At 43.6% G+C, this 16227-nt stretch overlaps 2 protein-coding genes across 2 annotated transcripts; both read right to left on the bottom strand.

Moving 5' to 3' along the window:
- Window positions 1-506: 506 nt before the first annotated feature.
- Window positions 507-4900, bottom strand: ABCD (ATP binding cassette subfamily D). Its single transcript, XM_014364512.2, has 7 exons — window positions 3757-4900; window positions 3415-3653; window positions 2648-3120; window positions 2393-2573; window positions 2216-2313; window positions 1484-2142; window positions 507-1375 (listed from the first exon to the last, which is right to left on the bottom strand). The coding sequence occupies exons 1-7, from the start codon at window positions 4320-4322 to the stop codon at window positions 1333-1335; spliced, it is 2259 nt and encodes a 752-aa protein (XP_014219998.2). The 5' UTR covers window positions 4323-4900; the 3' UTR covers window positions 507-1332.
- A 2549-nt stretch (window positions 4901-7449) lies between these two features.
- On the bottom strand, window positions 7450-16177 carry LOC106647939 (osmotic avoidance abnormal protein 3). The gene is made up of 7 exons (XM_089590276.1): window positions 16126-16177; window positions 14503-14574; window positions 11784-12556; window positions 10929-11274; window positions 10395-10718; window positions 9889-10327; window positions 7450-8187 (listed from the first exon to the last, which is right to left on the bottom strand). Exons 2-7 carry the CDS (start codon window positions 14572-14574, stop codon window positions 7838-7840), a joined length of 2304 nt encoding a protein of 767 aa, XP_089446402.1. The 5' UTR covers window positions 16126-16177; the 3' UTR covers window positions 7450-7837.
- Between the last annotated feature and the right edge of the window lie 50 nt (window positions 16178-16227).

Genomic DNA, 16227 nt, shown 5'->3' with positions numbered 1-16227 from the left:
ATTATACCGTTTTGGTGAACCCTCGCGACTTTGCGTGTACGTGTGAATATGAATATATATATGTATTTATGCGTGCCGATTTATTTATACATCTGTAACCGCTAATAAATGATTAAGGTACCGTAGATATATTTCATCTGTATAAATATTTGCTCTAAACCATTATTAGTTTACACATTTCAAAAAAAAAATACCTAAGGAGTATCTCTGAGGAAAGATTTTATATATATATCTTATTGTATAGTTGACGTAGCAACGTTAGGCAAATTTTATTATTTTAGCCTAGAAAAAATTTAGAAAAATAGAAAAGTCACAACTATCGCAAATTTGGCATTACTTTAGGTACTAATAACATTACTTTTCGTTGAATTTTTTTTTTTTTATTGTTTTTTCATTCATTTTATTGATCCATTATATGTTATTGGTGCTAGTAGTATAATCACTGTTGATAAAATATAAAAATAAATATCGGTTGGATTTTTTTTTCTTTTTCTTTTTTTATCATGTTTATTCGTTTTTTTGGAGTCTTCCTACATTGTATGCGTTCTTTGTGGGCTGCATCATTTTGTTTTACTATTAATGGAAGAATAATTTTAAAAGGAACTTTTTGATATGAATTTCTAAAGTTAAATCGGGACTTCATTTTTAGTAATAATTAATATCGCTAAACCATAAAAATATATCTATACTTCTATTTCTTAGCTACTTAAACGCTTCAAATATTGTTTACAGAGCTATGAAATTTTTAAAATGTCTAAAAATTTATATCACAATGACATTCTATTGAGAAGAAGTGATTTTTAAAAATGACTAAAAAAATTTTCTCTCCTCTCCAAAGAGAGAATTTAATTCGAGAAAAAATTTAATTTAAAAATTCCTAGAATTAAAAATTTACAATTTCTATAACAAATTCGTATTAATTACAGGTAGATTCTCTTTAACGATTTAGTAATTTTAATAAAAATGAGAGAGTGACGATTTGAGTCAATTTATAGTAACTTTGCAGAGGCACCAACACGACATTGAATCAAAGAGCTCAATTGTTATAAAATATAATTAAATATTGCTGAAATGTTGAGTGCGGGTGCCTTCGCGTTACTTTCTGACTTCAAATTCATCTGGTCATCGCTCTCAATAATATATTGCAATATCACTGATAAACTTCAAATCTAATTGACATACTTTCTATAAAAAATACGAGAATATATCTTTTGTACAATATAATAACTCTACATCAAAAATATTTATATACATTCACATGCAATCGACGATAAATCGAAACAACTTGTGTAAATAGTATATATTATAGGGTCGAAATGTAAGATACTCAGCTTATACCATTGTGCGTTTCCCCACTGAGTATACTATGGATGTCCTGAAATTAGAAAAAAAATTGTAGGTTTAAGGAAAACTAAATTTTATTTATTTCGAAAAAAACAACATACGCGCCAAAATGGTGTGATTAATAACGTAAGACTCAAACCTGCTTTCGTTGATGTCCTCTGCCTTTTTTTTTTCTTCTTTACTGTTATGGATGATTTTCGCGCTCTCAGCATCTAGTGGTCCTAAGCTCCATCCGCCTTCACCATCAAAACGCAAAATCAGTCGATGATACTTTGACAAGGAAGACACTCGATGAGTAATGGTTAGTAAGGTGATTCCCTTTTTCTTGGCAGTCTCGTACATGGCACCCTCAGCCTCGAGACTGACGGCACTCGAGCATTCATCAAGGAGGGCGTACTGAGGAGCGTGATAGAACAATCTAGTCATGGCTAAACGCTGTTTCTCGCCACCTGACAAAGTTGAGTCCCAATCACCGCGAGCATCAAGGCCATCTGGCTCTCGTTCAACAAGCCCTCGTAAATCTACCAAATTTAAGAGCTCCAGTAACTCTTCGTCTGAACATTCTTCTTTTTTACATTCTGCTGGATAAGTTATTTGGTCTCGAAGACATCCCACCGTCATGTATGGCTTTTGCGGGATGTAAAACAGGGATGGTCTTCCAGTTTTTAATGAATACGATTCACCAGGCCTAGTTAATATACCGCCGTAAATGGGCCAGAGACCGGAAATTATTCTAAAAAGCGAGCTTTTTCCGCAGCCATTGGGGCCGGTAATGATCAAGTGATCACCTGGTTTAATCTGAAAAAAAAAAATGCAAATAAATATATGAAAATGATTTAATACTTTCAAAATTGACGACATAAAAACGTACTTCTAATGTTAAACGAGATACTATAACTTCACAATTTGGAGTTACTATTGGCACGTCGATCAAGCTAATACTGCCGTCAACGCTCTCTTTTACGATTCCTGTTGAAAAGTAAAAACATCATATAATATTTAAAGATAAAATATTTTTACTTTAGAGTCAATAATAATTTTTGCCAACCTTTTATTATAGGTATTCCATCTTGAAATTCAACAAGTTTTTGGTCATGAGTGGTTCCATTGGAAGTTCGAGTTTGGTAAGTTGTCACGACATTTCTCCTGTATTTACACACAGCAGCATCTTTGAATACATCCAACATTTCACTTACTCTGTTAGCATAACCAGCAAGCGCAACTAATTCCTGTAAGATGTATTTTTTGTTTCATAAAAAAAGTCTAAATAAGAAAAAGTATTTTTTTAAGATACAAAAAGTACCTTGTAAGAAGACATGAGACGTTCCACTGCATCTGCTCCAGATATCAAAAGATTTTTGGATGTTGTTAAATATCTAGTGCGTTCACTAACACCACCGTCGCCATCAGTATTCTGAGTAGACTGCAATACTGCGTTTGAGGTGTACAGAAGAGGCATAGCAATAACTAAAAGCCCAGTTCCAGACCAGACGTACTTCATTAAAAATTGCTCTAGCATAACGTAGCCCAATTTCAGAGCGAGAACTCTCCTCAAGTGCAGGGTAAGAGAATTATATGCAGTTGTCAGATGTCTGTGCTCTGCCCTGTGGCCTCCATAAAAAGCTATTTCTTCAGCATGTGCACTTATCCTGGCATGTGCTTCTCTCAATCTTCCTTTTCTAGTCGCCTCTTCTGCAACCAATTGTCCGAAACGTGGAGAAGCCAGACGCAACACCTGCCCAGTGAATGCAATAACAGCTACGGATAACAGTGGACCTGGAAAAAATTTTTTTCATGAGAACTAAAAAAAAAAAAAAAAGTTAAAATATTAATGCTTGATGAGTAATTACAGAGCAAGCACGACGACAGTCGTCAAAAACAACAAAAACATTGGTGATTACTCAATTAGCGTTATCTATCATTTAATTATACGCACTTAGTGTAGGTCGCAGATAAGAGAAAATTACCAGTAAAAATTATTTTAAAACATATGCATCGACACATGATAATTCCGCGATTTTCGATTAAAAAAAAAAAATATATCTAAAAATGATAACGATCCATTATTACCAGGTATAGTTTTAGCTCCCATTCTCGCGGAAAATGAAATCAGAGCAATGCCGACTAATGCACAGTCCAATAAAGGCTTGGTTAAACTGGAATACAAGTGTGCCACAGAGCTTGCCAATTCTGATAAATCATCCGTCAGTCTTTGTTCTGCTCCACCAAGTCTAGTATCCAAGGCTGATACTCTGTAGTAGGTTTGCTGATTAAGATACATCTTGTAGGCATAGTCAACAAGCCGTTCTCTGCGAGTGACGGGATCACGGAAAAAAAGAGAGAATTATACGTTAGATGTAATGAAACAATTTTCATACAAACAGAATGGAACATGTACACAAAAGTAAGTACCTGAAGCTCAAAGCGAGACGGCCCTCCAAATACCTGATGGCCGAATTAACGAAAGTGGCGGGAAAAGCAACGGCGAACCACCGGGCCATCAGCCAAAAAAAGCCCTTGACATCCCTCAACACTATCCTCTTGACGATCTGACCTTCAAGGGTCGCGACGTAAACAGACAGAAAAGTCCTCGCCAAGAGAGTAAGGGTGGCACAGGCCAGCAAACCAGACTCTCTCGTCCTCCATCCTGGGATCATGATTTTAAGCAGCATGAGCAACTGCCTCAGGAAAGCTCTGTCCAGGTCGACGGCCTTTTTCGGCGACTTTTTCCCCTTGACGGCTCCATTCGCCTGATGGTTCTCTTGTATTTTGCCATTACTCCTGCCACCGTTGATCGCTTCCCTGTGGCTTTTGAGCTGAGCCAGACAGGCCTTTGCACTCGCGGACAGGTAGGGATAGCCGAGCTTCAGCAAGTACAAGGCCGTCACCGTGCCCAAGACACCGCGAGTCAGCTGTTCCTGACGTATCCCATACCTGTTTGACGTGTTGACAAGCAGCTTCGAGAATACTGAGCTCATTGTTGTTGCTGTTGTTATTGCTATTACTACTGTGTGAAGCGACTCTCATCGGGTCGGTGCAACTCCTTTTGAAAGTCCAAAATCCAAAGTCCTCGATTCGACATCAATACCCTCGGCTCCTCTGCAGCGAGTTTGTATACAAATCAAATTAATAAGATCAACGAGCTGATGAGCGAAGGAGAGCAGAAGACAGAAACAACGAGTATAGGTATAGACACGCGCGCAAAATATAAATACACGAAAGTATAGAGGGTCGTGCGTGTGCACACATCAGAGTTCAGCTGTCAAGCAGCGAGTAGATAACAATCGCGAAAGCACTAAAAGTACATTAATTAACAGCATAACCTCACACGCGACAACAACTAACTAGGTATTTATATATATATATATATATATGTGGGCACTGCATTCATCCGCAATGCCGTAATCCGCTAGAGATGCACACCACCCGCGCGCACGGGGGCTGCGCGGAGGAGGGAACTTAACGATAATGACACACAAAACACACTGACAGTTGCGCGCGCGTGTATACCCCTCGGATGGTGCAGCAGCCGCAGCAGCCGCTCGCGGACTATTTGATTTGGCTGGACTCCTTTCGCAGCGCTCACTGCATCAACGCTTTTTTTGCCTTGTCGCTTATTCTCTCTCTCTTCGCTATATATATATACGCTCCTCTGCTGCTGCCGCATCAACCGCCACTTGCTCGACTACTTTGAGTTGGTATATATGGTATATCTATATACCCGCGATCCGATTAGAGGCTGCAGCTGGGAAGGAAGGAAAGCTGATGGTGTGCCGAGTAGCGTTGCCGATTTCCTCGAGGCCTCAATGCCTCGCAGTCGAGTCGAGGTAAGGAGAATATACTTTGCTTGCCCATTACACCTGAATGCTGAGATAGGGTATACCTGTAGGTTTCATTATATTATATATATACACATATACGCCTTGTCGTGGGGTCAGTGGCTCGCGTGTGAAAGGCGCAATATATGCATGCAACGGGGAAAACTGCCGTTGCAGATTTTTAATCTCAGCTCCCGGGCCTCGTACAGGTACAGTATATATGTATGAAGAAAGTAATTGCGCTGCTGGGAAAGCAAGTTCTGTGCATCATCCGATCCTTGACGAGGAGGAGGAACATAAGGAGAAATTTTGCGAGCACAAATTATACGCACTTTCTCTCCCGGGAGAGGAGGAGAAAAAAAAAATGGTAAAAACTCTGGATGGTATGTATATTTACCACTTTTACGGCGGCGACCCAATATATTCCAGTTCTGAAAAATTCTGAAGAAACGCTTTTATGATACGCGCTTGAAACCCGTTTCGCGACCGAAATTCGCTCTTGTTCTCTGTCATATACTCTGTGGATCTCTCTTTGGCTTTTTTTTTCGTGCATACATATACCGATCTCGCAGAAATCGGTAATTTTTCTACAGTATTATTAAAAGCATAGAACCATGTACCTTCATTTTATACATTTTCTCTCTCCAAATCGGGCTCTCAGGAGTGTGAATCGCCATATATGTATACTTACCGGTTTTTACAGATAAATCGTAACTCACGACTTTGACTGCAATACCTATGTAAGGAAATGTACGCCAATTTAAGTTTTTTTCTCATTCCTCCTCGTTTTTATTAACACGAAATTTCATAGTTCATTGTCTTTATGTAATATACAAAATGTACATGCATGTGTACCAACACATTTATACATTGAAGAATACACGCTCGGATAACATAATTATACACGCGCACAGCACGCATGTCAATGTACATCAGGGGAAATCGTTATCATTATCGTTACGTGCGCTGTACAGGAAAACTGAATGGCTTTCTTTTCTTCCGCTTTCGCGAAAAGCTTAATATTGTCCTGCAATTGACGTTTCGTGAAAATAATGAATAAGGACGAATTTTCGCGTCACAAGACACGTTGATGAAAAGATACCTTTTTTTTTTACATCAGCATAAGTGCTTGCGAATAAAAAAAAAAGAGGTGCAGAGACGAGCGATCGGCAAAAAAAAGTGTCTCGGTTTGCGCGCGCGAAACGAATGTATGAATCATTTTGGTCGATAAAAAGAGAGATAGTGACGGCAGTGCATTGAAATGCAAATGAAACGCGTAAAAAAAAGAGCAACCGAAACCAGAATCATGTCGTATAAAAAGCTTAGGAGCCTCTTCGATGATAAACATCGGCAGTCGGTCTCTTACTCATCGAATTGTTTGGACTTTCGTGCGGTCGAAGCTACAAAAAAAAAAAAAAAAAAAGGAGCACGACCGGCAGGTTGTTACTTTTATATATTTTTGATAGCATTTATACATACATCTTCCACCGTAAACGACTATAATGGACTGCGCAACGCGCGACTCTAGGCCTCCCGCGTTTACAAGCAAATACAATTTTTGTTATTTTCCATTTCGATCAATTTTACCACGATAAAAATATTACAGATAACTCATGTATCGTCCAAAGAAGAGAGAAAAAAAAAAACAAACATATGTGCGCAATCTCGTCAACAGCGGCCTAGAAATGGAGCTCGCGCGATGTGTGTATATAGGCATATATACGTACATACCAACTAAATGAATTGACTCTCTCTTATCAAAGCCGAGCGCGAGTCACTTCTCCTCTGTTCCCCACATATAAATGTAAATGCTTCATAAGTTATTTACGTTGTACACCCAGGCACTCTCGCGTCAAAGATTTATATAATATTTACAAATCCAAGCCACATAATAATAATCTTTTTTACACGTGTTTTAATAAAATACAATATTATACGTGTACTATCGACTTTGTCACTGCTTTTAATCGTTTATACACGTGGATACATATATATTATACAAAAGTTAAAGGCACGTTTCCGATTTCGTACACGTAATCCATGTATGTACAACTTACCAAAAGACACGAGCACGCTATTGGCCGATAAGGAAAAAAAACAACGAAAATTCGCTTTTTTTTTTTTTTTTTTAAATCAATTGTTCGCCAATAAAAGACTTATCGGTACAGTCGTGCGCGCGCGTGTCTCCCACCACTTCAATAATCGAGAAGTCGCGTCTCGAACGTATATCGGTCGTAAAATTGATATCCCTGTATATGTATATTTTTTTTTTTCCTCTAGTGCACACACATTAAATCTTCGAAGAAAAAGCCAACGAAAGGACGATCGCTCGCTCGGCGCGCACGTTATTAAGACTCATGCAAATATACGATCAGATTTTTCCAATGCGATTCTAGCGCATCACACTCGCCGACATTATATATACACACGCGCGGGATTTTTTTCAAAAAAATATACATATATACCATCGCTATAATTCCTCTTAATCCGCATGCGTCATCGCGCACAATCGCAGATTGCGAAAAGCTCACAAACCCATGTGCGCCCGCGATAAGACTAATTTTCCTTTTGTCCATTACGGAGACGCGCGCAGTCGGCGATAAAGGAGCCCGAGGTCATCGGCCAAAACCATCGAAGCGAGAGGGGCATGTGCGTCAACCATCGCGTCTCGGCTCTCAGGAGATGGGCCCCTGGAGCCTGTGGGGCAGAGCAGAGGTGCTGATGTGCGGATAAGCGGGCAGAGCCTCGAGGACCCTCGGCGGTGGCTGCAAGTGGTTCCGCTTGTGGTGGAGGCTCGTCAGAGCCGTGCCGTAGGGTGGACTGCCAATGGTCGTCTTCTCGGCTTCCGCGGTTTGCTCCGGGTCCAGCCAGCCACCGATTTTCGGGCGCCAGTTGTCGATGGACGGGCCAGCGTTGAGGGCACCCAGGGAGCCCAACTGGCGCTGCTGGGTGGAGGCGATCGGTAGTGGGCTCGGCTGGGCCTCCTCCGACGAACTGCCCGATTTGCTCACTCGCCCCCCTGCATCTGGAACAAGGAGGAATTTTTTTTTCCCTTACAATGTCGCTGTAGCTTGGGTGTAACGGTATAAATCGGGTGGAAAAACAGATGCTGTTTTGTCTATGAGCTCTTTTTTCTCCTCGTAATCTTATCGCCCGGCGGGGAGGTTCATCTCTGGTTAATAAAGAAAAAAAAGGGGGAAAAAAAAGTTGATATGCCCATATATTTCACGCGCGAAAGATGTTAATCTTGGAATATAGTTTGTCTTTTTGTTTTTTCTCCTTCGTTCGAGTTGACGCGCTTGGATTCTCGGCGTCCGAGGAGATAAAAAAGAAAGAAGGACAAAGGCGGCGGAAAAAAACGCTTTTTTTTTTTTTTCCTTGCGTTTCATCGATCAACTCATATTTTTCCCCCTTTGCATATTTATCGCGGACAGCTTGGATTATTCATCGTTCTGCGTCTGAATTTACATGCGTGTATAGTTTATTCATCGATGTGCGTTATTGTATGCCCAAGCAATTTCTCCGAGTGTCAATTTTTTTGGCAAAATTCGCGCCGTCACGGTGTAAAAAAATGTCACCTCGCGGGATTAATTTTCCTTCCGAAAATTGAAAACAAAAAAAAAAAAGCACCGATTCACGCTTCCGTTACAGTATACTGCCAAGGACATACGCGCGATTGCAGACTGATCGTAACTCTTATAATAAAAAAAAAAAGATAACACCGCTTGCCGATGTATTAGTAAACAACTCTTCGGATCTCGTTTATCGGACCAATACTCCATGAAATATCTGGTCGCGATTTTAATCTAAGTTTGAGACTATAATAATAACGTATATTGTAGTAAAAAAAAAAAAAAAAAAAAAAAAAAAAATGATACCGTTACACAGATCGGCAAATAATCCGATTTTATTGATATCTAGACATGTATAAAGTAATGATCGATCGGTTAAGATCATAAACAAGCGTGAAATGAAACAAAACAAAAAAAAATAAATTATCATCCAAGCAGGTTAAACTCGAACGACGAGCTTCCAATCTAGTAATAAAACATTCAACTAGTACCGAGGATGAGAAGTATGGCATTAAGGACGCGAAATTAAGTATGTAACGAGGGGACGCTAATTCGGTAATCGCAGGCTCATATACTGTAGCATAGAGAGAGAGAATAGGCAAGCCGAATCTACAACTCGGGAAGAACGAGAAACGCGCTGGCGGTGTGTGTACGATACACGAGCGAAAGACATAATTAACATTCACCGGCGACCGCGAAATGAGATTCAGACTCGGTGTACGTGTAGGAAAGAAAGGGGGGAGGGAGCCAGAGTGAATCACGAGCAGTATATAGGTATACACACACCGGCTCGTCTTGCATAAGATAGTCGTCTCCAGGTGTAATTCGTCGCGTCGAGTTTGAAATTCATATAAGTAGGCGGCGTTTCAAATTACTCACCAGCCGGCGCGTTTCAATTAGCCGAAACTCTCTTTTCCTCGTCTCGTCGTGGCTAATTGATTCGCGCTGCACCGGATTGATTTTATAGTGTTTTTCGTTTGTCATCGCGGTGTACACGTGCACGTAGCAAAAAGCACGCACGAGGAAACCAGTACATGCTAATGAATAAAAAAAGACTTTTTCATTACCAGCACTTTGCACAACAATTATCCATGCATGTACAAACGCGGTGAGTATTTTTATTGTCTGTCCCATAAAAAAAAAACATGACTAACCAAACGTCTTGGCTTCCCTGGCGTGAGCCAAGATCTTGTCTACGCGGTTCCTCTTGAAGTAGACATCGGCGATGTTGACCCTCTTGGCCTCGTTGTCGCTGTCGTTCTCGTCCAAGCTGCTCCTACTACTACTCCTGCCGTAGCCGCTACCGATACCCCTGGCACCAGCGGTGCTGCTGTTGTTGTTTATCCGATCCGACGCCGGGGGTGGCGAGTTCTGCATCGGGGCGGGGGGTGGCAGCGAGAAGCTCTGATACTTGCCGGTGAGGTCGGGCAGCCGCCACCGGCCGAGCTCCGAGCTCCACGTGGAGGCGTCTCGCACGTCCTGGAGGTTGCGCAGCGGACAGCCCGGCCTCAGGTGCGGCAGCATCGCCTCGCAGATCTGCTGGGTCAACAGCTCACGGCGCAACAGCTCCCTACGCTCCTCGTCCCACGAGGCCTGCAATTTTCCACACTTTTGTCACTCGTGTTTTTCCAGCGATGGGGCATGTGGCAGAACACAACACCTGCAAATCGGCAGCTTCGGCCTCGAGCTGCTTGGCCTTCCTGGCCATGCGCTTGAGGGCGTCCTCGGTGGACTTGAGTTGCCCGTACACCTCGAAGGCGCCCCCGTTGCCCTCCTGGCTGCTGCGCTCGAGGGCTTCGGCCAGCGCCTGGAGCCGCTTCCGTCGGCGTTCCCTGCGCCGTTTGATCTCCGCGTCGCCCAGGGCTTCGCCGCCGATCGTCAGTCGCTCGAGTCTCCGGAGCACCTCCTGCTTCGCGGCCTCGCGCTTTCGCTGGTGACGCTCGTCCACGACGCCATTAGACGCGGGGGACTCCGAGCTCGGGACCTCCACGGCCTCTGCCAACGTCTCTGGAAGTACCGACCCAATAACCACTTCCGCATCAGCCAATCCATTCATTTTTTTACAATAATAGTCAATAAATCACATCACTGCCCACCCAACTTTTATGTTTCATTGTTATCTTACTCTTTTTTTTCAAGATGTGTTGTGTGCAATGGTTTCTACTGGAACACCCCCAGAAATTCAACCAGTGACTAAAATACACTCACCACCATCAGCACTGATGGTTTTGTCCTCAGGGTCCGCCCGTTGGTCGTCTTCGTCGACGTTTTTCGTGGACTGCAGCTCGTCGTTTTCCGTGGCGTTCGTCTCCAGGAGTTTCCTGAGCCGTTGGAGTTCGATCTGGTACTGGCGCAGGAGGGCGTCCTTTGGGTCCTCGTTGACGATGGGCTTGTTCTTGATGCAACGCGCCCGGGCGGCGTAGCGCAGCGTGCTCAGGGTCTCCTCGGCGTCGACGTCGCTCGGACTCACGCAGGCTATCATCAGAGTGCGCGCGTTACCGCCCAGACTGTCCCGCAGTAGGCGCGTCAGCTTGCTGTCCCTGTTTTTTATTTTGGACGATGACCGTGCACACGAAATTTAGTCAAAACGTTAAGTTAAGTCGGTACTTTGAATCAAAGAAAATTTCTTTGTCTTTTTTAATTGTTAATTTTTAAAAATTTTAATTCTATAAAACGTTATTTTTAATAATCTTATGTTTCTTTTACTCATAAGAAAATATTTAACGGAATAAGGGTAAAAACATTTTTGGTTTGAGTTAAAGAATTGGGTTGCTCAATGCGCCGAAGTCTCATTTGTAATCACATACAAAATTTTTGAAAGTCCACCGAAAGACTCCAAAATCATCAGCGATTTTCGATCACTTTGAACATATATTTAAATTTTAAAAAGTCCAGCTTTCGGCTCAGACCTTTTACCTGTATAGGTACCATTTGGGGGGTTTTAAAGAAAGTGATGACACTTGTTTGTATCGTCGAAAAGGTACCCTATGAAGAAAAAGGAGACTGTCGCGCTGAAAAACGTACTCGGAGATTGAAATTTCGGATGTACCTGTAGGGCACGTGGCGGCCATTGCCAGCCGCGAGGGCGCTGATGACGTTGCCCAGGGCCGAGAGACTGAGATTGATGCTGGCTGCCTCCTTGAGCCGATCGCCCGTCGCCCCGGTGCGCCTCTGCCTCTCCGAGCCCGCCAAATCCACCAGGTGCAGCCTACCCCGGCGCACTGCCCCCGAGCCCGCAGCCGCCGCTGGCCCAATGGCTATCGCCTCGAGCGATATCGTGAGCACCGCGTGGCTCCTCGAACTCGCCGCGTTCATCCTCGTCGCCGCCGCCACCCGCCTCCGGTCCCCCTGTTCCACCAGCCTCGCGCACTCCCGGCCGTCCTTGACCGTCACCTCGCGCAAACCCCCCGCCACGTAAGTCCCGCGCACCGGGTCCTCCTTCAGCTGCAGCTGACGACCGCCTTCCCCGGGGTCGAGGAGATCGCGCAGCTTCTCGTTGTAGATCTCGAGGTAGGTGAGCAGGGCGAGGTAGCGGGTGTCGGAGCTCGCCGTCGAGGTAGCCTCGAAGAGGTGCTCGAGGGCCCGCTCGATGAAGCCGCGCATCGTGTGCGACTTGCCGCAGCCCGTTTGCCCGTAAGCGAACACAGTGCCGTTGTAGCCTTCCAGCACGGCCTCGACCACGTACGACCCCACTTGCTCGTACACGGCTTCGGTCGAGGCCTCCGGTTCGAAGGTCGCGTCGAACTGGTACACCTTGCCGCAACAGCTACCATTGTCGGACAGGCTACAGCTACGCTGGCTGCTGTCCACGGCGACGACGCTCTGTGGAATATCATTTTTTTTTTTTTTTTTTCATCCAAATCCACATACTATTTAGCCATTTTCATGGACAAACCTTGTGTTACGTGAAATAGGGTGTACATTTCGGTCGATGAGGCGTGGGATGATGGTAACAATGACTCGTCGATTCAACGGAATGTATATAATATATACCTGGGTATATTTACTGATAAAAATAACGGGGACACGAGGCGGGTGAAAAAAAAACGACCAGAGATAGGAAAAAATCCATACGGAAGATCCTTTGGGCGTCGTCGGTGCGAAAGGGCGGTGTTTACGATTCGCGGGTGTGAATTATTAAGGTACGGTAAAAGAAGAAAAATGGCTAAAATTTTCACCGCCTGCCAAAGTAGAACGACAACACGGCCGCTATGTGAACGTGTGTTGGATAATACGATCGATAATGAGCGCCGTGGCCGAGCGGAATGATGTCGATCCATTACTGTCATTACATTGCATACAGCCAACGACGCAATATTATCATGGATGGGGGGGGGATGACAATGGGCGTCGAGTAAAAAAGAGAGCTTTGTTAATTCCTTTCCTTGGATCGGTCATTTGAATGCGCCCGATGGGCCAAGCAGTAAGTATATATATAGGGAAGTGTACTATATTCTCATGTGTGCCGCTGTTTTTCCGCCTCGACTCCACATGCAAAATGTCCAACTCACCCAGTAAGTAGTACCGAGCGAGGAGATACACATATATATATACATATCGATGAAGCGAAATATGTGTCGAATCGATACTCGTGGACGGTGATGGTGGAGTGGACGCACGCGGTGTTTAACAGCTTTTACGTGTATATATATATAGGTGATGTACCTACATGCATATATATATAGCTACGACGCATAAAAGTTGATCGTACAGAGTATTCCTACATATATATGTATATCTGTACGCGCGTAACGGGTATACTTCCGCCGATGCACGTACGTACATACGTCTCTCGCAAAGTGCATTTTCAACTCGATATTTAATCTGTACAGGTATATATATATATAATACACGCGTATACCCAATAGTAAACAGTAATCGCTCGAATGTGGTCCACGGGGACTTTGGAGCGCTATAAGAATCTTTTTTTTTTGCGTATAAATTATTTTTTTATTACTTGTAAATAAAATTTATTTTGACGTAAAACTGTCGATGGTGACTCAATTGCCGTGTTTACATTTACAGTCATTTTCATATAGACGTGTTTTGATATAACAATTCGAGTGTCCAAAGTCCAAGTCAATCGTTGACTGGGTACAATATATAACGTACGATTTAGTCAGAGTTACGATGGCGCATACATCATATTTTTGTCGACATCTGGATTGCGCGTTGAATCAATCAATCCGACATTATTGAATTACCCCCAACCATTCGATAGATTGATGGTGGGACAAATACTTTTTTTATTTATTTTTTTTTATCGCTCTTATCTACACGCGATATCGCGTTCCCGCTCGAACGGGAGTAATATTCCGAAAACACAGAGGTACGCCGTATCGTGAACCCGCGCACTCTCGAGAATTAATCAAAATACCAAAAGGCATACGTTGAACAGCAGGTGAGATTGCGATCGCGCGCGATTTCGTAAATAAAATCATCGCGCTTATGATCGGGAATTTTTCTTTTCTTTCTTAAACCAACAGTGGGACAAAAAAGAAATAAATAAAGTAGCCGTGGACTCACGTGTTTCGTGTTGGTCGCTAGGCTACACATATGTACTTACACTTGCAGCTGTCGCGTTCGATAATTCGCTCTTTTGCACCCATGTATGTATATACACGGACACACACGTGCGATTATTCAAACAATGCTCCACGCGTTCCCTTTGTTTTTGATTTTTTTTCTTCGATTCGACTGATTACACATTAGTCACGTACCCCGAACATCATACAGGTATACAGCCCGTGACTCATTGAAAAGCTTACCTTGCACTTGTGCTGCAGCTCCTTCTGATTCATGGGGCGGCATCTCACCGCCACTTTGACCGACTCGCTCATCTGCAACGACAAAATAGATTTATGCGTACGTTATACACGTCCATTCGCCCTATACAACGTTCCACTCTCTCCCTCCAATATTAATGCTCATCGATTTTAGGTAAATCGTACGTTGTATAATTCAATGATTGATGTATCCCAACAAGTTTAAGTGAAATCGATCGGCAACTATACCTACCTCTATACTTGTTTTTTTTTTTTTTTTTTCTGAAACCGTTCCGAGTTTCCCGTTCAAGTGCTATAGTAATACATAGTTACCCGACAAGTGTATCATAATGTAAGTACACGACCTATCATCAAGGTCTCGGTCTCGTATGGAGTAGGGCAGGCACGTACGCGCGTGTGCGCCGATACGATTTTCCCGAGTTTGATAACCCGATCATCCCCCGCTCGAGGAGGGACCTTGAACCTGCCTATACAATACCCCCACACTGGCCGAGCCGTTGAACCGTCCATTTCGTCCGGTTTAATTCAAGTATACAGCTGTCCGTGAATATAACGTGGTGCATGTATTGTTTTTCAAACGCCATCGGATCGCGTATCGATCGCCGATTCGCGGAACTGTTTGTTTACCGTTTGCCTTTATCATCATCGGTCCCTGCGTATACGTGGCTCTAATGGATTTTTTTTTTTGTTTTGTTTCTTTGTTTGCGGGAAAAAACAAATGAGTTCGCGCAAAAGAATAAATCAACTCTGGTGGCGTGGGTACACATAAAAAGAGCGTTGCACCGGTAGAGGTTGCAAACGAGTGTACCTAATCGCCCCCGTGCGAGTCTTTGAAGTGTACCTATGGACGCACCACGAGCTAACCACTACACGGCAGATCCAAGGGGTAGATAACAACAATACTGTATGTATACAACCCCCGAGCACATAGCCGGCCGACCCGGTGACCGAGTGTCCCCTAATCCTCCAATGCTCGTGCGGGGGTGTATGTCCAACGGCGCAAGTGGGCCGAGATGATGTGGGCGCACGCAACGATTACCATCCATCAACCGGCACACGCGCGCCCATCACTTACGCTGCCTCTTGTTGTACAAACAACTGGCCTCGTTTCACTTTTATATATTGGAAAAAGGACAAACGATTCGCAAAACCGTCGACCTTCATTTTTGGATAAACAAACGCGGTATACCTCCGTCAAAGTACTTATGTACCGTTTGATCTTCAATATTAAACATTTACACACATCCTCGTATAGTCTGGCATGACGTCACTCGTGGTAATGCAGGGATGGGGGGAGTGGTCGAAGCCACAGGTGACATTGCACAACCCGCGAGTTTGTACCTATACCCACCGGTAGGATGTATGTACATGATAGGGCATGATGTCCGCGTTTAATTTTTAATCCAGCAAAGTTTACGCAACGCGCGCGCGGCTGACACTACACTGTTTACCACAACAATAACAAACCCTCGTACGTTTAATTCCACGGTCCACTTGGCGTGTGTTTTATACTGCTATGCCAAAATTTACAAATGCGCGCCTAATGTACATAATATACATACATACCAAAGGGCTAAAAAGTAAACAGAAAAAAAAGTGGCTCACCTCGACGGGTGGTCTCGTCCTTCGTAGTGTGTCGTCATTGAAAACAGCGCCGTGCGTCCAGGATCGCCGAGCACAGGACTGTCACTCGCGCCGGCCTCGACA

The sequence above is a fragment of the Copidosoma floridanum genome, unplaced genomic scaffold (genome assembly GCF_036245765.1).
Source record: "Copidosoma floridanum isolate Cflo_tuat_1 unplaced genomic scaffold, Cflo_Japanese_pri ptg000012l, whole genome shotgun sequence".
Taxonomy (NCBI): domain Eukaryota; kingdom Metazoa; phylum Arthropoda; class Insecta; order Hymenoptera; family Encyrtidae; genus Copidosoma; species Copidosoma floridanum.
This window is presented reverse-complemented; position numbering and strand designations above follow the sequence as displayed.